Here is a 27,918-nt window from a genome sequence, read left to right on the forward strand (position 1 = left end):
CTATGACTCCGTGAAGGTCCTTTTGTAATAACAACATGGCAGCCTTATGTAGAGTCAGACACCGGTGGAAACGCACCAACTGCATTCAACTTCTTACGAGAAACTTGACTGGTAGGGAGGTTGTTGCCATATTACTTGTTAGCTTGTGACAAGCTGACAGATTATCGCACAGCGTTTCGTTTTTTTGTTTGCTACACTACAGTGGCTAACATGACCCTGCTAACGTTAGCTAAGCTACCTGTCACTGCCAAACAAGCTGTCAGTGTGAAGTATTCCTTGTCGACATTACGTGTCTTTGGTAGAATAACATGCTATTTTCAAATGCCCTTCACTATGCACTTGTCAGCTTGGTTTCTAGATGAGTAACCTCAGGCATATATTTTGGCTATGTTTATTATGGTATTACTATCAGCATTGTCCAATAGAGATTGAATGGCATGGCATTTGGTTTGTTACAGGAACATTTGACTATGATCTCGTCGTTATTGGTGGTGGCTCTGGGGGTCTGGCTTGTTCCAAAGAAGGTGAGTGTCTCAATCTCAGCATTAGTATTACAATACGTTATGAGCTAGGGATTTACCTTTTGTTTAGTCGGTGTTCTTGAACTAACTTTCACTCCGCGTTGAGGAACGAAGCGCCCAAGCCTATTTCTATGGGCACAAGCACTGTTAATGACAAACTGTTCAAACCCCTCTTGTTTGCTGAGAGAACATTTTGCAGGTTTAAAGCTTATTTCCTGCAGTTCTATACATTTGGTCATTTGTCTTGTGTGTTCATATGATATTTGAGTAGGTCAAACATTGCAACAAAATCAATGGGCTAAAAAAACGTTAGCTGACATGGGCTAGTTGATCTTGACAATTCTGACAAGTTACAAATAGCGCTCTACGGTCTGCAATGACGGACATGACTAGAGGAAAACTGATGCACTACCCAATTTCGAAATTGCACCTTGTGCATTCTACTATGTGAAGGTTCTATATGTGGGATAATGTCTAATTCACAGGAGGATGGTGGCACCTTAATTGGGGAGGACAGGCTCGTGGTAATGGTTGGAGTGGAATGGTATCAAACACATGGTTTCTATGTGTTTGATGCCGTTGCATTCGCTCCTTTCCAGCCATTATTATGAGCTGTCCTCCCCTCTGCAGCCTCCACTGGTCTAATTGCAGCTTTAGTGAACGTGACGATTGACCAAAACATCATGTACTTTGTTTTCAGCGGCTCAGCTAGGACAGAAAGTTGCTGTGTTAGATTATGTGGAGCCGTCAGTTAAAGGTAAGATAAATGTTATACTGACTGTACATTCCATCATAATCAGCTTCACTTGAACCGTAAATGCATTTTTCCTTCCTTCTCTCAGAGTAAAGAAACAGTATGCATGTTGTGACCAATCTGCATGAATATTGAAGATAAACCAAAAATCTCATGCTTCCCTTTCAGGTACTAAGTGGGGCATTGGTGGTACGTGTGTGAACGTGGGCTGCATTCCCAAGAAGCTCATGCACCAGGCTGCTCTGCTGGGCACAGCTCTGAAAGACGCTCAGAAATATGGCTGGCAAATCCCCGGGCCCATCTCCCATGACTGGTAAATCTCAATAGTATGAGAACAATGGAAACCTGTGGATATGCACATTTCATGAACTATTTTGGAAAGCAATAGCAAAATTCTTGAATTCCCATCACTAGATTTAATAAATAAGATATATACAGTACCCCCAAGCCATAAGACTCCTGAACATCGAATCAAATGGCTACCCAGATTATGTGCATTGCCCCCTCCCCCTCTTTTACACCGCTGCTACTCTCTGTTGTTATCATCTATGCATAGTCACTTTAATAACTCTACCTATATATACATATTACCTCAACTAACCGGTGCCTCCGCACATTGACTCTGTACTGGTACCCCCCTGTATATAGTCTCGCTATTATTTTACTGCTGCTCTTGAATTACTTGTTACTTTTATTTCTTATTCATATTTTTTTAAACTGCATTGTTGGTTAGGGGCTTGTAAGTAAGCATTTCACTGTAAGGTCTACTACACCTGTTGTATTCGGCGCATGTGACTAATAACATTTGATTTTACCAGTCAAAATTTTGGACACCTACTCATTCAAGGGTTTAAATTTTTTTTTTTTACTACATTGTAGAATAAGAGTGAAGACATCAAAACTATGAAATAACACATATGGAATCTTGTAGTAACCAATATAATTTATATTTGAGATTCTTCAAAGTAGCCACCCTTTATCTTGATGACAGCTTTGCACACTCTTGGCATTCTCTCAACCAGCTTCACCTGGAATGCTTTTCCAACAGTCTTGAAGGAGTTCCCACATATGCTGAGCACTAGTTGACTGCTTTTCCTTCACTCTGCGGTCCAACTCATCCCAAACCATCTCAATTGTGTTGAGGTTGGGTGATTGTGGAGGCCAGGTCATCTGATGCAGCACTCAATCAATCTCCTTCTTGGTCAAATAGCCCAGGGTGTGTTGGGTCATTGTCCTGTTGAAAAACAAATGATAGTCCCACTAAGTTCAAACCAGATAAGATGGCGTATCGCTGCAGAATGCTGTGGTAGCCATGCTGGTTAAGTGTGCCTTGAATTCGCAATAAATCACTTAGTGTCACCAGAAAAGCACCATCACACCTTCTCCTCCGTGCTTCACGGTGGGAACCACACATGCGGAGATCATCTGTTCACCTACTCTGCATCTCACAAAGACACAGCGGTTGGAACCAAAAATCTCAAATTTGGACTCATCAGATCAAAGGACAGATTTCCACAAGTCTGATGTCCATTGCTCGTGTTTCTTGGCCTAAGCAAATTTCTTATTGCTGTTATTTAGTAGTGGTTTCTTTGCAGCAATTCGACCATGAATGCCTGATTCACGTAGTCTCCTCTGAACAGTCCTCTGAGGCTGGTAACTCTAATTAACTTATCCTTTGCAGCAGAGGTAACTCTGTGGTGGTCCTCATGAGAGCCAGTTTCATCATAGCGCTTGATTGTTTTTGCGACTGAACTTGAAGAAACTTTCAAAGTTATTTACATTTTCTGCATTGATTGACCTTCATGTCTTAAAGTAATGATGGACTGCTGTTTCTCTTTGCTTATTTGAGCTGTTCTTGCCATAATATGGACTTGGTCTTTTACCAAATAGGGCTATCTTCTGTATACCACCCCTACCTTGTCACAACACAACTGATTGTCCTAAACGCATTAAGAAGGAAAGAAATTCTACAAATTCCACAAATTAACTTTTAACAAGGCTCACCTGTTAATTAAAATGCATTCCATGTGACTACCTCATGAAGCTGGTTGAGAGAATGCCAAGAGTGTGCAAAGCTGTAATCAAGGCAAATGGTGGCTACTTTGAAGAATCTCAAATATAAAATCTATTTTGATTTGTTTAATACTTTTTTTTGGTTACTACGTGATTCCATATGTGTTATTTCATAGTTTTGATGTCTTCACTATTATTCTACAATGAAGAAAATTGTAAAAAAATAATGAATGAATAGATGTCAACTTTTGACTGGTACTGTATATATATATATTTTTTTTTACCCATAGTCATTACTAGGTTAAATGTTGGTCAATGTTTTGGATTGATAAGCATTCAACACTAAGGTTAATGGACCCTTACATGTGCCATCTAGTGGTAATGTATCAGTAAGACATGATGGGGGGATTTGACCTTGGTTGTACATTCAATTAATTATTTTGACATTTTAGTCATTTAGCAGGAAAGACATTCAGACGCTATTGTCCGGAGCGATTTACAGTAGCGTGTGTATACATTTTGGGTTATTTTTCATACTGGTGCCTCGTGGGAATCAAACCCACAACCCTGGCATTACTAGCGCCATGCTCTACCGACTGAGCCACCCGGGAGGACTACATGGTGTCAGCACTACATGGGTGACTCTCACACAGCTCAACATAGGTCGTCTTTGTGGTGAACTGAGGAATATTCTTTGAATAACACACTTCAGATTACTCACAATCCACCAAGTTTATTAGCTAATTTAACGACGAATGCTTGCCACGTAATGGACACTGAGTGAAAATGCGCATTGTTTTATTTTGTCTTATCACAGATGCCTGTCCTATACCATGTGTTTTTCTCCAGGAGTACCATGGCAGAGGCTGTGCAGAACCACGTCAGGTCCCTCAACTGGGGTCACCGTGTCCAGCTTCAGGACAAGTGAGTGACTCCTCCTTACCTACAGCCACTTTAGATCATAGATTCTGTTGTCGACTTGAGCAGTGATTAAAAAAATACACATACATACCTGTGTTTTGCAGCCCTTTTTGATAAATTGTAAATAAATTGGACGCAGTGCTCTGACTGAATGGCTACAGGGATAAACAGGTGTTTCCATGCCTGTATGTGCCCATACTCTCACAACCGATGTATACATTGTGCAACCAAATCTCATATTTATTATACCCAGTTTCATTGAAAACAGGTTTTTAGTTATCTAGGCTTTACCTATCTCAGCCAAATCCTGTCATTGCACAAGATCTCCTATGAGTCTTCCTGTGGTGTTTGCACTGTCACAATGTTGTTTGTGTTCGACAGGGAAGTGAAGTATCTGAACGTTAAAGGAAGTCTGGTGGACGAGCACACGGTCAAAGGGTTAACCAGGACAGGAAAAGAGGTAACACTCATTTAACATTTTTAAATGTTCACCGTATCATTCTTTTTTAATGAATTGCTGTTTCACACAATTGTAAGGAGTATAATTTCAACACTGCCATATTACATTTTTTCCCATTGAAGTTATCATGTCTCTCCCCCTTGTCTGGCAGATTATGCTGACTGCTAAGAATATTGTGATTGCCACTGGGGGGCGGCCAAAGTACCCCACACATGCAAGTATTAACCTCTTTGCTTCTCCCTCTCTCCCTCTATCCCTGTCTCCGTTTGTATGGTGTCCTTGCCCAGTAGACAGCTGCTGATAACACCACAGTGGATCTGAAGCTTTTGATGGCGTGGTGGTAAAACATGTCTGTCTCTGGGTGGAGGAGGGAGGCTGTGTCTGGTACTGCGTCCCAAATGCCACCCTAGCTTTTCACTATGTAGTGCACCACATGGGGAACAGGCTGCTGTTTGGGATAACCGATGGGTCTGAGGCCTCCCTCTGTGGTGTATCACAAGCTGCTGCTCACTGTCTGTTGATAACAAACTAACAAGGACCAAAGATAACCTTCCTCATCTGTCCAACGGAGCTGATCTTTTACCAGAGGCTGTACTGAAAATTGTATGATTCAAACGGACAGGTGTTGTCTTGAACTGTTCTATTTCCTGTGTTGTAGATCCCTGGAGCAGTCGAGCACGGCATCACTAGTGATGATATCTTCTGGCTGAAAGAGTCCCCTGGCAAGACGTGAGTGGTACATCCTGTGACTAGGGCTGTGGCGGTCATTACATTTTGTCGGCTGGTGATTGTCAAGGAAATAACTGCCGGTCTCGTGGTAATTGACCAGCAATTAACATGAACACATTTAGCATCTCCTTGCTTCCACGCACAGCCTACAAGCCAATGATGCAGATCTTTGGAACATCTACATTTTTAAATGTCTAATAAATCCATTATTTATTTTAGACAGGTCTAAAGAAACATAATATGAAGAAAATGTAGTCTATTTCAGAAGAACAGAATAGCATACTCTGTGTTGTCCTTATGTTAGGTCCTGATCTGGCTATGCCATATGGCTGTAGGCTACACTAGTACATTTAGCAGACAAGATTGTCTTTAAGTTCCGTGGCATTATTTTATAGTATGAAGAATACAATTGAACATAGCTGAATAAAACATATTTTCTCCAAACGATATCTGAGGGAGAGCGTACATGCGGCTATTCTGTGTTCAGCGTTTAACAAAGAAACAGTTCCTCCTATATGCTTAATTTAGAGTTTATTTATGTATATATATATTCATATACATACACAGTTCCAGTCAAAAGTTTGAACACCTACTCATTCATGGAATTTTTCTTTATTTTTACTATTTTCTACTTTGTAGAATAATAGTGAAGACATCAAAACTATGAAATAGCACATATGGAATCATGTAGTAACCAAAAAAGTGTTAAACAAATCAAAATAGATTTTATATTTGAGATTCTTCAATGTAGCCACCCTTTACCTTGGCAGCTTTGCATGCTCTTGGCATTCTCTCAACCAGCTTCATGAGTTAGTCACCTGGAATGCGTTTCAATTAACAGGTGTGCCTTAAGTTAATTTGTGGAATTTCTTTCCATCTTAATGCGTTTGAGACAATCAGTTGTGTTGTGACAAGGTAGGGGTGGTATACAGAAGATAGCCCTATTTGGTAAAAGACCAAGTCCATATTATGGCAAGAACAGCTCAAATAAGGAAAGAGAAACGACAGTCCATCCTTACTTTAAGACATGAAGGTCAGTCAATCCGGAACATTTCAAGATCTTTGAAAGTTTCTTCACGTGCAGTCGCAAAAACCATCAAGCGCTATGATGAAACTGGCTCCCATGAGGACCGCCACAGGAAAGGAATACCCAGAGTACCTCTATTGCAGGGGATACGTTCATTAGAGTTAACTGCACCTCAGAAATTGCAGCCCAAATAAATGCTTCACAGAGTTCAAGTAACAGACACTCAACATGAACTGTTCAGAGGAGACTGCGTGAATCAGGCCTTCATTGTTGAATTTCTGTAAAGAAACCACTACTAAAGGACACCAATAATAAGAAGAGACTTGCTTGGGCCTAGAAACGGACATTAGATCAGTGTAAATCTGTCCTTCGGTCTGAGTTCCAACCGCCGTGTCTTTGTGAGACGCATAGTAGGTGAACAGATGATCTTCGCATGTGTGATTCCCACCGTGAAGCATGGAGGTGTGGGGGTGCTTTGCTGGTGACACTGTCTGTGATTTATTTAGAATTCAAGGCACACTTAACCAGCGTGGCTACCACAGCATTCTGCAGCGATACGCCATCCCATCTGGTTTGAGCTTAGTAGGACTATCATTTGTTTTTCAACAGGACAATGACCCAAAACACATCTCCAGGCTGTGTAAGGGCTATTTGACCAAGAAGAAGAGTGATGGAGTGCTGCATAAGATGACCTGGCCTCCACAATCACCCGACCTCAACCCAATTGGCATTTTGGCATGCCAAAAGTGTGCAAAGCTGTCATCAAGGTGGCTAATTTGAAGAATTTATAATAGAAACTATTTTGGTTACTACATGATTCCATATGTTCCCACCCCTAACCCGGACGACGCTGGGCCAATTGTGCGCTGCCCTATGGGACTCCCGGTCACGGCCAGTTGTGATCGAACCCGGGTCTGTAGAACAATGTGCCACTCGGGAGGCCTAATTTTGAGTTATTTATGCAACTTTAATTGTTACAAACAGGGCTCAATGTTTAGATTTGTAATACTTTGTAATACTGCATGATGCAATTAATGATGATTGGAACAAAGTTGCATGAAAGGCATGAGCTCTGCTTTATTCTTTGACTGCATCAGTCGCTCATTCACAATTTGACAAGCACTTGATAATGCCTCAAATTTCTCGGCGGCATCCACCTTGTCTGGCCGTAATGCCCCCTAAAAAAAAATCCATGCCTTTTGCAGCCAGTGGCAGTTGTGCCCTTGGGCTGAATATAATAATTATAATTCCCTTCTCTCTTCACTTCTCACTCACATGGCTCTCTTTATCTCAATTCTTATTAGCCAATTCCCGTCACGGGTCCTTCTCACAGGCATATCACCTCCGAAGTTGGTTACAAGTGAAGACTACACATGGGGGAAGCAACTGCAAACCCTTTTTTTCAGTTTTCGCATAAAATGACATACCCAAATCTAACTGACTGTAGCTCAGGACCTGAAGCAAGGATATGCATATTCTTGATACCATTTGAAAGGAAACACTTTGAAGTTTGTGGAAATGTGAAATCAATGTAGGAGAATATAACACATATCTGGTAAAAGATAATACAAAGAAAAAAAACTTAACTTTTTTTTTTTCAATCTTTGAAATGCAAGAGAAAGGCCACAATGTATTATTGCTGTCTAGGTGCATTTTAGATTTTGGCCACTAGATGGCAGCAGTGTATTTGCAATGTTTTAGACTGATCCAATGAACGATTGCATTACTGTTCAAAAGTCTGCTCAAATGTACCTAATTGGTTTATTGATACATGTTCTAGTACATAACTGTGCACTCTCCTCAAACAATGGCATGGTATTATTTCACTGTAATAGCTACTGTAAATTAGACAGTGCAGTTTCATTAACGAATTCCGAGGCGCATATTGAAGATGTTAGAGGAACTGTCCTCATTTACTTTTCGTCAGCCACCAAGATGAGTAAACCTAACGAACAGTAAAATCACTAGCCTATGTCATTCTCCTATCCCCCATAGTACAAGGCTATTTATTCACGTTATAAGCGCAGCAAAGCGCACATGGCAGTAGGCTATAAGCGCGAATGTTCCAAAATGCAACAAATTAGCAAGAGAACACCATTCTCAAAAGTGACCACTGATATGATTATGCATGTAATGCATGATTATAAAGGTGCATATTTATGCTGAAAATGATCTTCCCCAAACTTGAAATTCACACGCCACCTATGTATGCCAGTTAGGCTCTGCACTGGTTGTAAAGCAGATTAATGTGCTTAATTTTAAGTTATTTGGCCATTTTAGTTGTGATACAAACCTTATCAAAACATATAGGCCTATGGGCTTGGATACATGAGGTGTGCGACTATGATTTGAAAAATTCACACACAAATAGGCATGTGCTGTTGCTTTTACTGCACACAAGCTGGGCATGATTCACAAGTGACACGCTAATATTGTCACCCATCAGACTATTCTTGATTTAAAAAGACATAATCTATGCACTTACTGTAAATAGCAAATGGAGGACGCTTTCCCCCGTGGTTCATTTTCATGCCAGCCAGGTAGGCTTGTACTCCTGTTGTGAAGCAAAGCAATGTGCTTAATATTTGGAAAGTTGAGTAATACATATAGTAGGCCCGAGCCATAGAAAGCTGATGGGATCCTCTTTTTAATAGAGACCGTCTCAACTCTGTTCTCTCACGCAATTTCATAGCTTATGGAAATGTTCCGCAACATGAGCTCATGGGCTCTCATGAAGTGTTTGATTTAGTCAAGATTGATTAGAGGGGCAATGGAGTGCTGAGTACCAGGCAGTTAGCAAGTTTGGTAGACTACTAATGACCATCAGAGCTTGGAGAAGCCTAGTTGCTGTGACTAAACGGTCACGTAGAATTTGACTGCGGTCATGACTCGTGGCGGCCGATGTTGCGGTAATTCGGTCACCGTAACAACCCTCCCTGTAACACACATACCATGCAATACTGTACGTCAGCAGTTCACTGTGCAATACACACAGACACCTCGGTTATAGTGACCGATCCAAGACACAGACGCTTCTAAGTGTTCTTCTCCTGACTCGGATTAGCTCTGTGTGTGTTTCCTGACGTTTGCTGAACACATCTCTAATCCAGCCATTAAAACCCTGTCATCACCTGTCTAATTGGCCTCTCCACACCGTTTCCACTTGGAACAAAATGGGGGTTGAGTTTAATGTTTGTTAATGTAACTGTACAGTGTGCCACCAGTGTAGAGCAGAGGGCTGAGTTATCTGAGTCATCCGCACATCGAAAATCCTTGCTAATATGCAGGATGAAGATAATCTACAATAGATTTCTGTCCTCATTGTTTTATCACATCTTTGTTTCCCCTTTTCCTCTCCACTTTAGTCAGGTGGCCTAGCAGTGCAGAGTGTTGGGCCAGTAACCAAAAGGTCGCTGGTTTGAATCCCTGACCCGACTAGGTGAAAAATCTGCCAATGTTCCCCCTTGAGCAAGGCACTTAACCCTAATTGCTCCTGTAACTCGTCCTGGATAAGAGCGTCTGCTAAATGACTACAATGTACACTGAACAAAAATATAAACGCAACGTGAAGTGTTGGTCCCATGTTTCTGAGCTGAAATAAAAGATCTCAGACATTTACCATGTGCACATAAAGCTCACACATCCCAGTTAGTGAGCATTTCTCCTTTGCCAAGATAATCCATCCACCTTACAGGTGTGGCATATCAAGAAGCTGATTAAACAGTATGATCATTACACAGGTGTAATTTGTGCTCGGAACAATAAAAGGCCACTCTAAAATATGCCGTTTTGTCACACAACCCAATGCCACAGATGTCTAAAGTTTTTTTGAGGGAGTGTGCAATTGTCATGCTGACTGTAGGGATGTCCACCAGAGCTCTTGCCAGAGAATTGAATGTTAGTTTGTCCACCATAAGCCACCTCAAGTCGTTTTAGAGAATTTGGCAGTACCTCCAACCAGCCTCACAACAGCAGACCATGTGTAACCACGCCTGCCCAGGACTTCCACGTCCGGCTTCTTTACCTGCTGGATCGTTTGAGACCAGCCTACCCGGACAGATGATGAAACTGAGGAGTATTTCTGTTTGTAATTAAGATATTTTGTGACTCATTCTGATTGACTGGGTCTGGCTCTACAGTGGGTGGATCTGGCTCCCAAGGGGTGAGCCTATGCCCTCCCTGCCCAGTCATGTGAAATCCATAGATTAGGGCCTAATTTATATATTTACATTGACTGATTTCCTTCTATTAACTGTAACTCAGTAAAATTGTATTTATATTTTTGTTCAGTATATATGTACAGTATTTCCCGTGTGCCAAACAAGGCTGTCTTTTAGCGTTCTACCACTAGAGGGTGATATGAACTCGTACTGGAGAGTCCATTCTAAGACGATGCCACTCTGCGTGTAACGTGTTTCCCTGAACTTTCCTTCCCCTCTTTCAGCATCTTTCCAAAGCAATTATCACATATTTGCTCACAGCTTACTATGGCGCTTTCAAGTGAGTGGAAAGAGCACTTGAGTCCGGGAAACCCTTAATGTGAGTGGGCCTTAGGTAGGGGTGCCTTAGGTAGTGGGGCTGTTAGGTAGGGGCCTACTGTTAGTGATATCTGCCCTCAGGCTACTAGGGGTTAGCATTAGCAGGCCCTCCCGTGGCTCTCTCTTCAGACCTATCCCTCGCTACCTAGGAGGAGCCGTGTGTTGAGGAGTTGTTGACTAGTTGTTGTGCTGCTCTGCTCTGAGCTGTCAGCTGTGCAGGTGGGGTCTGAGAGGGTGTTTGAGTTGACAGGCTGGCGGAGGTAGTGGATGGCTCCAGGTGAGTGACGAATGCCTCAGAGGGGCTGGAGCACGCTCGCTCGCACACTCACACGCATACGAGAGCGATGAGAAGTGTAGACATGAGTGTAAGATGTTTTATGTTGGCTTTTATTGCAGTATGTAATGCACTGTTTCCATTTTCTAGGATTATATATTTATTTATTCTATGTTTCCATTCAAAATTAATTCCAGAGCTAAAGCGCAGTGAAGCAGGCTTGAAATATGCTGTTGTTTGTCATCCTTTAGAGCAGCTGAGGAAATGAGTCTGTGATGACAAGCTCAAAAGCACCCAGGGAGTCAGTTGTAACCCGTTGTATCCTTTCTTGCTCTGTAGTCACTACAGTGTGTAAAGGAGTTGAGTTCACATCCTATATCCTGTATGATTCAGATCAAGTCTGCTGTCAATAGAACTCTCCCCTCTTAGGAACACTTGTGTGAAAGAGCTCTGTTACTGCAGCAAGCATAGCAGACACGCTAGAGGAGGACACTGATTCACTTATCTCTTGTCTGGACTGCTGAAGACTGCTCCAAGGTTATGAGAGAGACTCGGGCAAATTCTAATCTACGACAGTCCGACATACTCCAACATTCATTAAGGTGACTTTGGATTGGTATGTGTGGTTAATACACGAGCCCTAAACGTTTGATTGTGTTGTCTTTGTTGTAGGTTTCTCCTTATACTCCTTATCATTCAGCGGAGTCCAGTAACATTTGCAGGGCAGACACTGTATTGCTATGTCCTCTCACTGGATCCCAACCCTCTGTAGTTCCTTGTTTCACAAGCAGCCATCCCCTGTTCACGCCTGGATGCAGTGTTTTTGAAAAATGACCTGTTTCGGCTGTACCTACTGTATGTACATTGAACACCTCCACCCATGCTTTCAGACACCGCCAGCTGGATGAGGGAGAAAGAAAAATCCCAGAGACACTCTGACATGCAATATAACCAAGCATAGACCCAGCCAGGAAAAGGAGATGTATCGGTGATGAAAGTGTGGAATCAGGTTAAAGCTCCTAGCCTAATCCCTCCCTAAACCACCTCAAAATGTTGCACTAAGTGCAGATTTGCATTAGGTGGACGTGAGCAGCGGATGCTGGCGCTCTCAGCGGTTAGCGCTAGCATGTGGGGGGCCTCGTCCGGGCCTGTGTGAACCAGGCTCCCTGAGCTGTCAGGGCCTGGGCCAGGGTAGGGAATCCTGAGGTGGGGGAGCCCTGGAGGGGTAGAGGGTGGGCGAAATAGGGAGGGGCTCTCCATGCGGGTGACAGGCATCACTCAGCAGAGGGATGTGTGGACTGAGCCCTGAACACGGAAACACTGCACACCCCATCCCCAGGGATTAGCCTGAATGCTAGCAATTAGCTCCACAAACAACGGTGGAGCTCAGGGCTGGATTAGAGGTGTGATTCACCTGGCCCACACACACACACACACAGGGAATGACACAGACCCTGCCAAATCCTCCACCCCCTTGTCTTTTTCTCTGTTATGCATCCCCCCCTGCATCTTTCTCTGCCTCTATCTCTCTCGGTGTCTTGACTTTTTACAGTAGTGGGGCCTTCGATGTTCAAACAGCATTTTCAGCACTTTTAATTCAACACATTCAGAGTAAACATTTTTGTTTTGTTTAGCACAGTATTCAAGATAATTTGAAAGAAAATGTATGAATGAATATAGTGTATTATATAGAAAAATGCATGTACTATATAACCTCCAACATATACCTGTACTATACACTATATATAAAACAGTATGTGGACACCCCTTCAAATTAGTGGATTTGGCTATTTCAGCCACACCTGTTGCTGATGTGTATAAAATTGAGTATACAGCCATGCAATCTCCATAGACAAACATTGGCAGTGGAATGGCCGTACTGAAGAGGTCAGTGACTTTCAACGTAGCACTGTCATAGGATACCACCTTTCCAACAAGTCAGTTTGTCAAATTTCTTCCCTGCTAGAACTGCCCCGGTCAACTGTAAGTGCTGTTATTGTGAAGTGGAAACGTCTAGGAGCAGCAACGGTTCAGCCGCGAAGTGGTAGGCCACACAAGCTCACAGAACGGGACCGCCAAGTGATGAAGCGCGTTGCGCGTAAAAATCGTCTGTCCTCGGTTGCAACACTCACTACCGGGTTCCAAACTGCCTCTGGAAGCAACGTCAGCACAAGAACTGTTCGTCGGGAGCTTCATGAAATGGGTTTCCATGGCTGAGCAGCTGCACACAAGCATAAGATCACCATGCTCAATGCCAAGCGTCGGCTGGAGTGGTGTAAAGCTCACCGCCATTGCCCTCTGGAGCAGTGGAAACGTATTCTCTGTGATGAATAATGCATCACCATCTGACAGTCCAATGGACGAATCTGGGTTTACTTAACTGAATGCTTAGTGCTAACTGTAACTTTGGAATAATGAGGAGGAATAATGATCTGGGGCTTTTTTTTATGGTTTGGGCAAGGCCCCTTACTTCCAAAGAAAATAAATCTTAACACTACAGCATACAATGACATTTTAGATGATTCTGTGCTTCCAACTTTGTGGCCACAGTTTGGGTAAGGCCCTTTCCTGTTAGAGCATGACAATGCCCCCGTGCAGAAAGCGAGATCCATACAGAAATAGTTTGTTGAGATCGGTGTGGAAGAACTTGACTGGCATGCACAGAGCCCTGTCCTCAACCCCATTGAAAGCCTTTGGGATGAATTTGAACGCCGACTACGAGCCAGGCCTAATAGCCCAACTTCAGTGCCAGACCTCACTAACGCTCTTGTGGCTGAATGGAAGCAAGTCCCCACAACAATGTTCCAACATCTAGAGGAAAGCCTTTCCAGAAGAGTGGAGGCTTTTATAACAGCAAAGGGGGGACCAACTCCATATTAATGCCAATGATTTTGGAATGAGATGTTCGACGAGCTGGTGGCCACATACTTTTGGTCATGTAGAGTATAACCTCCGACATACACCTGCACTATATAACCTCCAAGAGAAAGCATTTAAATGAAAACGTAAGATTTAATGATTTTCTTTGTTTTTACCTTTCAGACTTGTAGTTGGTGCCAGCTGTATCCTTTTGACTGCGCTTGAACATGAGTCACTTGTTAGACTGTGTAGTGTCAGTGAGTTGTTGTGGAGTATGGTACTTGCCTGGCTCTAATGTTGAAGGCAAAAAGTGGTGAATTGCAGTTCGTGGTGACCCCTTCTTCCTAGACTGGGGTCACCTCACAGTCTATCTCTGCCTGTTATGCTCCGGTTTCTCAGCGGTCAAATGTGCTTTAACTAAAGATAGGCGAGGTTCCTCTATGAGAGCGTTTGTGGTCTGTTTTCCTGAACACTGGTATGAAGATGTGGCCCTGGAGTGTGCTGGCTTCCTGACCGGTATTGGGCTGGCCACCACAGTCATGGTGCGCAGCATCCCCCTCCGAGGCTTTGATCAGGTACTGCTGCTCTTAAGGCATTTTTTAAATAGATTGTACACTATTTGAAATACATGTATTTCTTCATACATGTTTATTATACATTTCTGTCTGTTGGTCAAACTGTAGCCACAATTCAGGTTTTAGAGATATGTAGGAAGTCAAAGTATAATATCACTGTTCTTTTAGAGATGTATTTTGTTGTCTTCTGATGATATTGGGCGCTTTACTCTACCAATATAAGTTTGGAATAATACTTCTCCCAAGTTGGTGTGCTGGAAAGGTGACTTTGGGCTGTCAACAACCTACAATGATTTCCCTCTTGTGTGTGCTGCAGCAAATGGCAGGGCTAGTGACAGACTACATGGAGGCCTATGGCACCAAGTTCACCTGGAGGAGTGTCCCTAAGAGCGTGGACAAGCTGTCCTCTGGGGCGCTGCAGGTGACCTGGACAGACGAACAGACAGGAAAGGACCAACGGGACACCTTCGACTCTGTGCTGTGGGCCGTAGGTGAGTGTGTCTGAGGAGGAAGATGTACTCAGCAAAAAAATAAATGTCTCCTCACTGTCAACGGTGTTTATTTTCAGCAAACTTAACATGTGTAAATATTTGTAAGAACATAACAAGATTCAACAACTGAGACATAAACTGAACAAGTTCCACAGACATGTGACTAACAGAAATTGAATAATGTGTCCCTTAACAAAATCAAAAGTAACAGTCAGTGTCTGGTGTGGCCACCAGCTGCATTAAATACTGCAGTGCATCTGCTCCTCATGGACTGCACCAGATTTGTCAGTTCTTGCTGTGAGATGTTACCCCACTTTTACATCAAGGCACCTGCAAGTTCCTGGACATTTCAGGGGGGAATGGCCCTAGCCCTCACCCTCCGATCCAACAGGTCCCAGACGTGCTAAATGGGATTGAGATCTGGGCTCTTTGCTGGCCATGGCAGAACACTGACATTCCTGTCTTGCAGGAAATCACGCATAGAACGAGCAGTATGGCTGGTGGCATTGTCATGCTGGAGGGTCAAGTCAGGATGAGCCTGCAGGAAGGGTACCACATGAGGGAAGAGGATGTCTTCCCTGTAACGCACAGCGTTGAGATTGCCTGCAATGACAAAAAGCTTAGTCCGATGATGCCGTGACACACCGCCCCAGACCATGACGGACCCTCCACCTCCAAATCGATTCCGCTCCAGAGTACAGGCCTCGGTGTAACACTCATTCCTTCAATGATAAACGCGAATCCGACCATCACCCCTGGTGAGACAAAACCGCGACTCGTCAGTGAAGAGCACTTTTTGCCAGTCCTGTCTGTTTCAGCGACGGTGGGACAGTGCCCATAGGAGATGTTGTTGCCGGTGATGTCTGGTGAGGACCTGCCTAACGACAGGCCTACAAGCCCTCAGTCCAGCTTCTCTCAGCTTATTACGGACAGTCTGAGCACTGATGGAGGGATTGTGCGTTCCTGGTGTAACTCGGGCAGTTGTTGTTGCCATCCTGTACCTGTCCCGCAGGTGTGATGTTCAGATGTACCGATCCTGTGCAGGTGTTGTTACACGTGGTCTGCCACTGCGAGGATGATCGGCTGTCCGTCCTGTCTCCCTGTATCGCTCTCTTAGGCGTCTCACAGTACGGACATTGCAATTTATTGCCCTGGCCACATCTGCATGCCTCCTTGCAGCATGCATAAGCCACGTTCACGCAGATGAGCAGGGACCCTGGGCATCTTTCTTTTGGTGTTTTTCAGTCAGTAGAAAGGCCTCTTTAGTGTCCTAAGTTTTCAGAACTGTGACCTTAATTGCCTACCGTCTGTAAGCTGTTAGTGTCTTAACGACCATTCCACAGGTGCATGTTCATTAATTGTTTATGGTTCATTGAACAAGCATGAGAAACAGTGTTTAAACCCTTTACAATGAAGGTCTGTGAAGATATTTGGATTTTTACAAATTATCTTTGAAAGACAGGGTCCTGAAAAAGGGACGTTTCTTTTTTTGCTGAGTTGTCACACAAATGACTACATTAGGGTACTAAGTCCCTACTATTTTAGTAGTAGCTGCAATCACGTGTGTTAAGTAGGCCACATAACAACAACTGGCTTTGCAACGACGTATCTTGAGATACTGTATCAGTGGAACTACTCGTCATCCTCCCTTTCCATTTCTTTTATTGTCATCCACAATAGAGTGCAGTGTCAGCAGACTGAGAGGGTATCAAGCTCAAAAACAAGGTAATAAAGCGTGAGTGATGGAACCACCAGGGGAAGTGTTAATCACACAGCCCAGCGCTGGGTCCTGGTCCTGGGTTCTGGCTGAGGGGAGCAGGATGCACCCAGGCGCGGGGGGTCACTGCATTCCCTCCTTTGTTCTCCCACTCTGCTCTGGGCTTTCCTGCCCGCCGTGCCAGCCCTGAGGAAACCAGGCTGGCCGGTCGCACCATCTCATCCACCCCGCAGCATCTGCACGGCAAGGCCCTGTCTGTCTGCAGCTCTGTGCACCCAGCAGACCTCTCTCTCTCTCGCGCGCGTGCGCCACAGTCCTTTTCTCTCTTTATCACACCATGTCATTTCTCTCATTCCGCCAACCAGCACAATGGAGGGAACTTCCGCCTGGCTGCCCAGCCAATGTTTATTTGTGTTGAGACGGTCCCAAAGACGACGCGCTTCCCAAAACCTGACCTTACGCCACGCCGAGTCCCAGCAGTGTGTGACTCTGCAGTACCAGCCGGGAGAGGCTAGGGCGGGTGTCTCTCTCTCTGCCTGTGCGTGTGACAGGGACCAGGATATGGGTGACATTTAGGCAGAGATTATGTTCTTCCCGCCCTGGCAGGTTGCAGCTCTCGGAGAGCTGGGGTTCTCACAATGTGAACATCAAGGCAAAGTGTCTGTTCTGTCGAGTCACTGCACTCAAAACACCCAGACCTTGAGACTAATGGAAAATTGGCAGCACAAACTATATTTTTCACTGAGTTGTTATATTTTGGTGGATAGACATTCTTCATGGTTGAGATGGTGCAGACAGTGCAGGTCTCATCCTCACATGCACTCTCACCCAGCAGGGGGTAAAGGTTTCCCCAGTGTATGTGGGTTATTGGTTGTAGGAGGAATATGACATTATACTTACCTGATTGCTAGCTTACATTACTACCTTACTGTGTAGGCTATAGTGTGCAGGCTTTACCCTGGTGTTGTCGTGCAGGACAGTGAGGACATCCACTTCTGGGCCTCTCCTTTTGAAGTGTGTGTGTCTGTCTGACTGTGGGAGTTATGAGTGGGCCTCTCGCCACTTCCCCAATGTGCCCTTTACACTACAGGTCAGACTGGGTCTGTGCCCTCAGTGGAGCTGTTAAAGACTGTGGGTATGTCCTGATTCTCCACCCTTTTCTCAAAGAGTGCACTTGCATATTTCCTGTCATGGATTTAACAATGGTGGAATCTCCCTCGAGCCAATAGTTACACTTGCATTGATTAATGCTTGTAAATCAGTGATGGAAAGTGTGCAAGTGCACACTTTGGGAGAAGGGTGGAGAATCAGGACTCAGACAGTGAACTACTCATAGGGAGGAATAGGAGGCTGGTGTTGGTGGGGATTGTCTGATCCAGTCCTGTAGCTATGGCTGCTTCTCCATGATCATCCTTCTCAAGGCCTGCCCTTCCTCAGGACCGCACCCAAGGCCAGGTGGCCAACAACACAGAGGAGGAAACAGCATATTTCCTCTGGGTGTACAACATAACGCTTCCCTCCCACCTATTTGTGTTACCCCAACCCCTTTCCTCTCAGATTTTGAGAGGGACACCAAAAGAGGGTGAAGTTTGTGTGATGCGTATGTCTCCATATGAACTGAAATGGTTGGATGTGAAGCCTCTCTGAGAGAAGCCTACTCCCCATACTCAGAAAAGTCTCTCTGAGCCAAAGTGCAGATCCTGATACAATCATATCTCTTATGGTCATTTTAGGCCTTTAATATGCCGGCTTCTCAGAAAACTATTTTTGAAGACAAAATAATCTATTTCCCAAAAATGCAGTCTTATTTTTTTTCTCTCGTCTATGTTCACTTGATTGATCTAAAAAGCTGCCATGTAGGCCTAGTTGGTCTCAAGTCGTGCCAGGAAGCTTGTTGTGGCTAATTAGCTGTTGGGTCTTGAGATTTCCTCTGTGTGTTACAACAGTCTTTGTTCAGCGTAGGCCTATCAGGCCTGCCTGTCATTGGCTGTCATTACCCCTGTGTGTGGCTCCACACTCACTGAAGGCTCTTATCAGCAGAACCTCTTGTTGTTGTGTCTACGCCACACAATGGAACAGTGGCACTCCAACAGTCTCCAATCCTAGATGGAGAAACCCAGTTAAGCAGGAAAGGCAAGCCGTGAGTGGCTGTAGTAGCCGAGTCTATACATAGAGAGAACAGAGTGGATACTATAGGATAGTCCTCCTGACTCCTGGTAGAAATGAGCTGTGGTTTGGTAGGGTTTGGCAAGACCTAAGAACCAACTTTTTGTCAACACAACTCATGCTAGAATGTCCATCTATGCACTGTCTCTTAGCAAGGTATGTATGCAGTGTGCTCTCCCACTGGTGTGTGTCATGAAAGGCAGTCATGACAGGTAGAGATCCCTGTGTTAGACCTAATCTGCATAGTTGAACACTGGTGGCTCTGCATGGTCCTGCTAGACTAGCCTAGTTCAAGAAAACCGCTGCTTTGAGCCTTACTGCCTGTCTCTCTACCACCCGTGCTGCAGTAATGGACAGGTCCCTCTGCCCTCCCAGTCCCTGGTCTGGCTGCAGCGGAGGAAGTTGTTCCTCGGCTCCAGCCAGGAAAAGGGTCTTGGGGGGGTTTGTTATTCTTGTTGTCCGATAGCATCTACGCTGTACGTGGGTACCTCTAGGCCCTGCCGAGAAGCGGGGTTATTGTGTTACCCAGGCAGGGAGTGAGAAGGTGGGGAGGAGAGGGGGAAGACGAGGGAGGCAGAGAGCCTCGACCAGGTCCCGGGGTGCTTGGTGCTCACCATCGCCATGGAGATGGGGCGACGAGATGGGCAAGCGTTGACAGCATCAGTCAACCGTACCCCAGGAAGTGGCAGAATTGACAACCAGTGCCCCAGGTGGCTGACGGGATGCCTTCCTATCCCCTGCCAAAAGACAAGCCTCCATCGCTCCCCATCTCCTCCTCCTCCCAGCTGTACGGATGTTTTTTCTTCTACTAGCTGGATAAGATTTGCCTTTCTTTCTGTTGGATGGAGAGTCTTAGGACATGCCTTTAACTTATACCCTTAGCGTGCCAACTCAATGGTATGTGTTATGAACACTGAGCAGCAGTTTTTTATTTCTTTCTAAGAATCTTAAGATTCCCGTAACCTCCCCTCTCTCTCTCTTAATGTGTAACATAATATTGAGTTTCCGACTGTGTTTTCCTCCATTTTGACCATAGGCAGAGCCCCTGAAACCAAAACTCTCGGCCTGGAGAAAGTTGCCGTTAAGCTCAACAAAGAGTCGGGGAAAATACTTGTGGCTGCTGACGAATCCACATCTGTGCCGAACATCTACGCTTTCGGCGATATCGGCGAGGTAGGTGTTGATCATGTCCGTCATCCTCTGTGTACCCACCCAGCCTTAAAACACCAACGTGAACCTCTCCAGGAATGTATGGAAGACTGAAAAGAATAGTCCTACCAAGGTGACGCTTTATACAAGAAACCATTTGGTGTGCAAAAAGTTGAAGTGATACCGTAGTTCACTGGGCACCATCAAATTTCATCATTTTAGATGTTGCCTATCTTTCCAATTCATTTGATATTGAAGCATATGGCTGGAGATACACAGCAGATGGCGTGGGACAAGGACTCCTCTCAAACCTCTCAAACTGCTGCTCTATCACAATACTCTTTCTACATGTATCAAATGTCAGTCCTGTCTTTTTAATGTGGCCAGCTGTGGATTTCCTAATTTCCACAGGCCTCTTCAGACAGTTAGATTGACACAAGCGTTTGATGAGTCACTCTTAGCCCTGATGCCTGTCATCTTTTCACATACTGGGAGACTTTTTAAAAGGGGGTGGATTGATATTTAAGTCTATGTCCAAACAGAGCACCTTTTTGTGTTGAGACATTGAAGAGCACCTGTGGACTGCCAAGAAATGCATTACAATGACGCAGACCCAAGTGGTGTGTAAACACAGTTACCGAAATACCACCACACACACACACACATATTCAGACACACACACCTCCAGCGCCGGAGGAGCTGTCTTAGAAAACAGGATGTTCAGCAGCGGTGCTAATCAAACAGGTTGCTCATGACTTAAAGGGATACTTGGGGATTTTGGCAATAAGGCCCTTTATCTACTTCCACGGAGCCTACTTGGTACCATAGACTTCCAGTCATTGCGCTAACGCTAGTTAGCATTGGCTCACGAAACTACCTCTGACTTCCTTCATACTGGACGAAGAGACATAAAAAAAGCGTTCCACAAGTTCATCCGACTCTGGGGAAAGTAGATAAAGGGCATCATTGCCAAAATCCCAAAGTATCCCTTTGTCAAGCTTTCAGAAAGAATTCACCCTGCAGCTCTGCCCCTTCCTGTATTGTTAAACTGTTGTTGTGAGTAGGCCTTTACATTTGTACCCGTATACGGGTTGAAAATGGCAGCCTTGGGCACTGATAAGCTCCTAAATTGGTACGTATTGGCAGTAGAGTAACATGCTCTATTTGACGTCAGAGCTCAGTGTCTCCGCGTCACAGCGCTGTATGGGTTTTGACTGACAGCCGTTCGGAACATGAGCACCGCTCGCGACAAGAAGTTACTCCCATCCCTCCTGCTAATTGTGCAACTTTTGCAAATGTTTTGTCGTCTGAGTGAGGGGAACGCTGTAAATTACGAGGACTCAATGTATTTTGAAAGATGACATGTTCAGGATTACAATAAATACCGCTTTGATGTCATACAAGCAAACCAAACACCCTTGAGTCCAAATGTGCAATTCCCACGAGTGTAAGGGGTTAACAGTCAGTTGGGTCGAGTGGGGACATTTTTTAAGGATACAAAAGCAATGTTTGTTTTTCAGTGTGCAAGGCAGTTAAGAAACCTTTATTAGTCAATGCCATTGTCATGGATGTGTGTTCAAGCCAGAGGCTACAGGTTAGTCTACACAGTAACTCACAGGCACAACTGTCCCCTCTCTCTCTCTCTCTAAATAGCCAAAGGGCCTGTGTTAAGGAGGTGCACTCTGTGTGTGCGTAGCCTGCATGCATACATTTAAGCACATATGCATGCATACGCACTTTGTCGGCTTCCCTCTGTCTACTTCTCTCTCTCTTTATCTGTCTGTCTGTCTCACCGGTTTCTCATGTCACTCATTAGCGTTGTTCTGTGTTTCCAGGGTCGTCCTGAGTTGACCCCCACAGCCATTAAGGCAGGGAAGCTCCTCGCCCGCAGGCTTGCAGGCCAAACCAATGAGCTAATGAACTACGACAACGTGAGTAGACACACACACCAAACACACACACTACTCCTATGCTTCCCCCCACCCCCCCCCATCTCTCTACAGCTTGTCTGTATGTGGCCTTTGATGTCTTTGTTTTCTGCTTCTGTTTTAAGTGTTAAATCAGCTCCACTTCTGTGTATTTTGGTTTTAATGCCTCGTCGTTGTTTTCCCTGGATTATGCAGCCTGGTCTGACTCATGGGGTTTTAATGGGACACACTGCACTTCTGCACCTCTTCCAAATTTTAATTCCTAAACCATTCGTAGTGATACTTATTGCTTAAATGCGTATTGTTTGTCCTCTAGTTTCGTCTTTGTTCCTTTTTTGTGGTCTTTTGTAGCATTGTTATATCACCACTTTATTTTACTCCCAATGGTAGGAGATACAGTAGATTAGATTACCACTTTATTTTACTCCCTATTGTGGGAGATGGAGTAGGTGATGTGACCGGCCTGTAGTATGGGTCTGCCTATCTACAGTATCCTGCTATAACATTACTTTGTTTTCCTTGCCTTGTTTCTTGTATCCTTGATTTTCTGTTTGTCCGGTTGCCACCCCACTGGAGAATTGCTGTGTGGCCTGTCTATCCTCATGTACCATGATGTAACAATACTTTATGTGCCTTCTGATTGGTTGTGTCCCTAGGTTGCCACCACAGTGTTCACCCCTCTGGAGTATGGCTGTGTGGGCCTGTCAGAGGAGGAGGCTGAGAGCAGACATGGGAAGGACTCCATAGAGGTACAGTAGACCTAATCCTAAACCACTAACATTATAGCTAGCTGATTTTCTAACTGAATGGAGGTCTGCCGAGGTATGCTGGGAAAGCTTTCAGTTCTTAAAGGATTGTGAATCCTGGTGTGCCTCTGTCTACTGCTTTATACATTTGTGAAATAGAAAGTGGTGTGATTGCGTGTGTGTATAATTGCGTGCGTGCCTCTCGCTCTGTGTGTGGGTGTGTGTGTACAGAGTGCCTCTCGCTCCGTGTGTGTGTGTGTACAGAGTGCCTCTCGCTCCGTGTGTGTGTGTGTGTGTGTGTGTGTGTGTGTGTGAACAGAGTGCCTCTCACTCCGTGTGTGTGTGTGTGTGTACAGAGTGCCTCTCACTCCGTGTGTGTGTGTGTGTGTACAGAGTGCCTTTCACTCCGTGTGTGTGTGTGTGTGTGTGTGTGTGTGTACAGAGTGCCTCTCGCTCCGTGTGTGTGTGTGTGTGTGTGTGTGTGTGTGTACAGAGTGCCTTTCACTCCGTGTGTGTGTGTGTGTGTGTGTGTGTACAGAGTGCCTCTCACTCCGTGTGTGTGCACAGTGCCAGCTGCTAACACCTGCGCCCAGAGCGCCCCGGCTTGTTGTAGAGCGAGGTGTAGCTCCGCTGTGTGATTGACAGGTGAGCAGAGGGCCTGATTGACGTGTGTATCAGGTGCTGACAGGCGTTGTGTGATCTAAAGCGCCGCGGCGGGAGAGGTTTACCATGGGTCCTGACAGCTGCCTGTGTGCATGGCCCGGCCGGCGACTTGTGTCGGCACGTTCGCTGGCTCCATATAAAACACACGCGGTGAAACCAGGGTCTGAGATGTACCTTTTTTTTTTTTAATCGAGCAAAGTGTTGTGAGAACAGTTTTCTAATACCAGATTCATAGTGAACGATCTGAGATCCAGGGCCTACCTTTCACACGAGCAAGTATTGTAAAATCCTATACGTTGTTGGTGGACTAATGGTCAAGTTCTGTTCTCTGTCTAGGTGTACCATGCCTTCTACAAGCCTCTGGAGTTCACTGTGGCTGAGAGAGATGCCAGCCAGTGTTACATAAAGGTCAGAACAAGCCCTCACAGTAGGGTTGCAAAATTCCCAGGTATTCCATAAATCCCGGTTGGAGGATTCCTGTATTTTCTGCTTATTCCCTCGTGAATCCAGGAGTTCTTCAACCGGGATTTCTGGAAAACTTGTGAATTTTGGCAAAGTTGCAACCTTACCTCATGTTGCATCTGAAGTGTAGCCTGGAGGTTTGGGGGGGTGTAACGTTGCTTCTCTCACTGCCTAAGGTGGTGTGTAAGCGGGGTGGAGACCAGAGAATCCTCGGCCTGCACTTCACTGGCCCCAACGCTGGAGAAGTTACCCAGGGCTTTGCTATGGGCTTCCAGTAAGTCAACCACTCTGCTTGATGGAGTTAGATAGGGACTCAAAGTAGATCATACAGATGTTGTGGTTAGTTTAAGAAATTGCTATACTGCTTTTTTATTTTATTTTAGGTGTAATGTATAATTCTCATACTAACATATGTTAGATCTGTGGATTCATTCATCTAAAATGAATGGATGTCATGTACGTTGTAAACTCTACATATAGGTGAGTATATACGTGACAAGATGAGCCTTTATCAGTACAGCAGTGATATTACACTGAACAAAAATATAAACGCAACATGTAAAGTGTTGGTCCTGTGTTTCATGAACTGAAATCATTTTCCATACGAGCAAAAAGCTTATTTCTCTCAAATGTTGTGCACAAATTTGTTTACATCCCTGTTAGTGAGCATTTCTCCTTTGCCAAAATAATTAATACACCTGACAGGTGTGGCATATTAGGAAGCTGATTAAACAGCATGATCATTACACAGGTGCACCTTGTGCTGGGGACATTAGAGGCCACTCTAAAATGTGCAGTTTTGTCACACAACACAATGCCACAGATGTTTCAAGTTTTGCGGAGCATGCAATTGGCATTGCTGAGGAGTATTTCTGTCTGTTATAAAGCCCTTTTGTGGGGAATAACTCATTATGATTGGCTGGGCCTGGCTCCCCAGTGGGTGGGCCTGGCTGCCAAGTGGGTGGGTCTATGCCCTCCTAGGCCCACCCATGGCTGCACCCCTGCCCAGTCATGTGAAATCCATAGTTTTGGGCCTAATGAATTTATTTCAATTGACTGATTTCATTAAATGAACTTTAACTCAGTAAAATCTTTGAAATTGTTCCATGTTGCGTTTTATATTTTCAGTATAGTAAGAGAAACCTAAAGATGGGAGAGTGGGTGGTGCTGTCAGGACAGGAGTCGGTTGTATGAATGAAGTCTCCGTGTCTCTGTCTCTCTCCAGGTGTGGGGCCACCCTCACTCACCTGAAGGAGACCGTGGGGATCCACCCCACTTGTGCCGAGGAGCTGACCAAAGTCAACGTCAGCAAGCGCTCAGGGCTGGACGCCACGGTTACCGGCTGCTGAGGTTAAGCACCCCCTTCTCTGAACACACCTGAGCACACGGGAAGGAACCTCCTCATAGAGACAGGGAATGTGTCCCTAATGTCACCCTCCTCCCTATGTAGTGCACTACTTTCAACCAGGGCCCATAGGGCTCTGGTCAAAAGTAGTGCACTAGAAAGGCAATATGGTCCCATTAGAGACGCGTACAGGGAGGTAATTGTAATGCATATACAGTATGTATGTGTGGCTCTGGTTGCAATACTTTCTTGTCTCCTAGCCACCTCATATCGGTCCATGTAAAACCTGTAGAAGCGCTCTCTGCTTTCCCTGACATCCCAGTTCCACTGGATTGCAGGTCTCCACTCCGTCTTATCATTGCAGGGTCCTCCAGGTCATGACTGCAATGCTATATCTAGGTAAGGCTAGATTTGTGTCAGGTTTGACTAGTGGTCACATTAACCAGGCCATGGTTACCCAATGTAGCCCCTTAATGTATGTAGTATGTCCCCTTCTCCCATTTTGAAAGCCATAAGGAGTTCTCGACCCAGGTTCGTGAAAACGTCCAGACACAAGCAGCATCCTTTAAATAAACTGGCTCATAAATCAGAATTAGGGCCCATTCCAGTTTGTTGAAAAATAACTGTATAAGAGAGAGAAAGCTGGGCAACCTAATGTTTCTGAAATATATTCAGCAAATATTGTTGTTTCTCCTCCTGTTCTTCCTGTCCATTAGTCTTGAAAGTGACACATGCGTTGCCCGGGTGACACTGATGAATGGGCCAAGGGCCGTCGCCGCGGTGACACCACCCGTTTCCCATGGACACACACAAACAGTCGGCGGGCAGGCTGTCAGTCAGAGAGGTGCAGAGCAGCACAGGGCCCAGTCTGGGCCAGAGTGCAGAGCCCTTGATTAGGCCTCCACTCATGCCAGCACTCTGCTCTCCCCCCCTCTCACCTCCCCTCAACCCCAATGCACAAAGGAATACAGTGGGACTACAATAACAACCTCTGTCAGTCTGTGTGTGGGGACGCCTTGGCCAGCAACCTCTGGCAACCCAATCCCTCTATGGGAGAGATGGAGGGAAAGAAACTGCCTGGGCCACAGTGGTGGCAGTACCAAATGCTGCCTAAAGGTGGCGGTATTGCCCTCTTATTTTCTTCAAAAAACTTGCTAGTAAAGAAATGATAGGGTAGTGAAGTCAGTGTATAATGAATAAGCCCTGGCATATTCAAGGTGCACATTGGAATATTTTAATCCTTATTTGAGATGTCTGTTATGGAATGAATGTGGAGACCATGGAGGCATTTGTAGTGCTAACTGATAACATTGTGTATTTACACGGCTGGCAGTTTAGCCCACAAAGTCATCACCCTCTGAGATAAGGCCGTTTGTTTATTTCACTTAACTGCCATTATACTATTGTGATTTTTACCAGTCACGTAAATTATGTCGTACTATTTAAGTCTGCAAACATGTCAAGCACACCATTCCACACCAGTCTACTCTTCACCCAATCATCCTTTCCTACAAGTCCTGAAAGCAGAGAACTATGCAGTGCTGGACTGAGCTGGACAGGTCATGCAGTGCAGTTTGAGTGGAGTGGGGAACGGTGGAGCTGAGGGGAGCTAAGAGCAGGGCACCGGGCTGGTTTATTTGTGTTTGAACTCTAATCTGCCTGGCCTGATTAATGATCCTGATGAGGGGAGTGACAGCGCACTGCTCAGGATGATGGAGGGAGGGGAGAGAGGAGAGCAACAGCGCTACCAGGTTTATTTGGACCCGGGGTTGAGGGAGGGAGAGCGAGGGATGCAGCCAGACCAGGGGAAGAGGTGGAGGAGGGGGATGGAGAGGTGAAGGAGGAGGTGTAGAAGGAAGGGGCGATTCCTGTGTGCTCCGTTCAGGGACGGGGTGCTGACTGAAGGACCCTGACCCCCCGCTCGGCAGGAACAGCTTGACTCCATCACCCACTACACATGCTGAGGCTGGGACCATCCAACACACACTGCCTGGGTGTATTTAGCCAGGCAAATGAGTATATGCCTCATCTTAACGAGGCACTCAGTCCAGAGAGCAGGCTGCTGGGCTCAAGGCAAAGTTGTTGATCCCATCTAACAGTAAGTTCCTGTATTTCCTGCATGAAGCTGCCCAAACGCACAAGTCAGAATCATATTTATGACTCAAACATTAATTTGTTATTGTATTGTTTGAAATGTCTCTCTTAATTGTTGTTGATAGACAAAAGTGCCTTGGGCTTCAATGGGAGCGCAGAATCAGCCTCAGCCTTGCAGAATGTAATGCTTAGTTCCTCACAGGGGTCAGGGTTCAACTTTCAGGTCGCCAGCTAATGATAACTTGCGCTAAAACCCACAACTGGGGAGGGCATGTCTGATGACACCTGGCGACCAACTTTAGTTACTGTAAATAGAGTAGCCTAATTCGCAATGAAGCTTTGTATTGCATTATTTATATGTAAAGAAGGAATAAAATATGAGAATGCACTGATGTCTCCCATTAAAATAATGATGTCCTCTGTTTCACTGGGCCTGCCTTTCTGTCTGTGTCTGTTGCATGGTTGTCTCCATCTGTGTGTGTCTGT

General features: G+C 45.1%; 1 protein-coding gene across 1 annotated transcript; it reads left to right on the plus strand.

The window, feature by feature from the left end:
* Positions 1-27,859, plus strand: txnrd2.2 (thioredoxin reductase 2, tandem duplicate 2). The gene is made up of 17 exons (XM_038983248.1): positions 1-111; positions 459-524; positions 1,222-1,278; positions 1,444-1,588; positions 4,138-4,212; positions 4,591-4,669; positions 4,821-4,883; positions 5,328-5,398; positions 14,280-14,299; positions 14,580-14,671; positions 14,988-15,162; positions 20,082-20,218; positions 22,030-22,125; positions 22,779-22,871; positions 23,868-23,939; positions 24,170-24,267; positions 25,219-27,859. The coding sequence occupies exons 1-17, from the start codon at positions 36-38 to the stop codon at positions 25,340-25,342; spliced, it is 1,539 nt and encodes a 512-aa protein (XP_038839176.1). The 5' UTR covers positions 1-35; the 3' UTR covers positions 25,343-27,859.
* The last annotated feature ends 59 nt before the right edge of the window (positions 27,860-27,918 follow it).

Source organism: Salvelinus namaycush, chromosome 1 (genome assembly GCF_016432855.1).
Source record: "Salvelinus namaycush isolate Seneca chromosome 1, SaNama_1.0, whole genome shotgun sequence".
NCBI lineage: Eukaryota > Metazoa > Chordata > Actinopteri > Salmoniformes > Salmonidae > Salvelinus > Salvelinus namaycush.

What these genes read in the sequence shown, in the direction of transcription:
- txnrd2.2 (XM_038983248.1), top strand. Translation starts at nt 36, where the DNA reads ATGGCAGCCTTATGTAGAGTCAGACACCGGTGGAAACGCACCAACTGC. An exon ending in TCTGGCTTGTTCCAAAGAAG is followed by an intron (nt 525 to 1,221) that starts GTGAGTGTCTCA and finishes CTTTGTTTTCAG; the next exon opens with CGGCTCAGCTAGGACAGAAA. An exon ending in TGTGGAGCCGTCAGTTAAAG is followed by an intron (nt 1,279 to 1,443) that starts GTAAGATAAATG and finishes CTTCCCTTTCAG; the next exon opens with GTACTAAGTGGGGCATTGGT.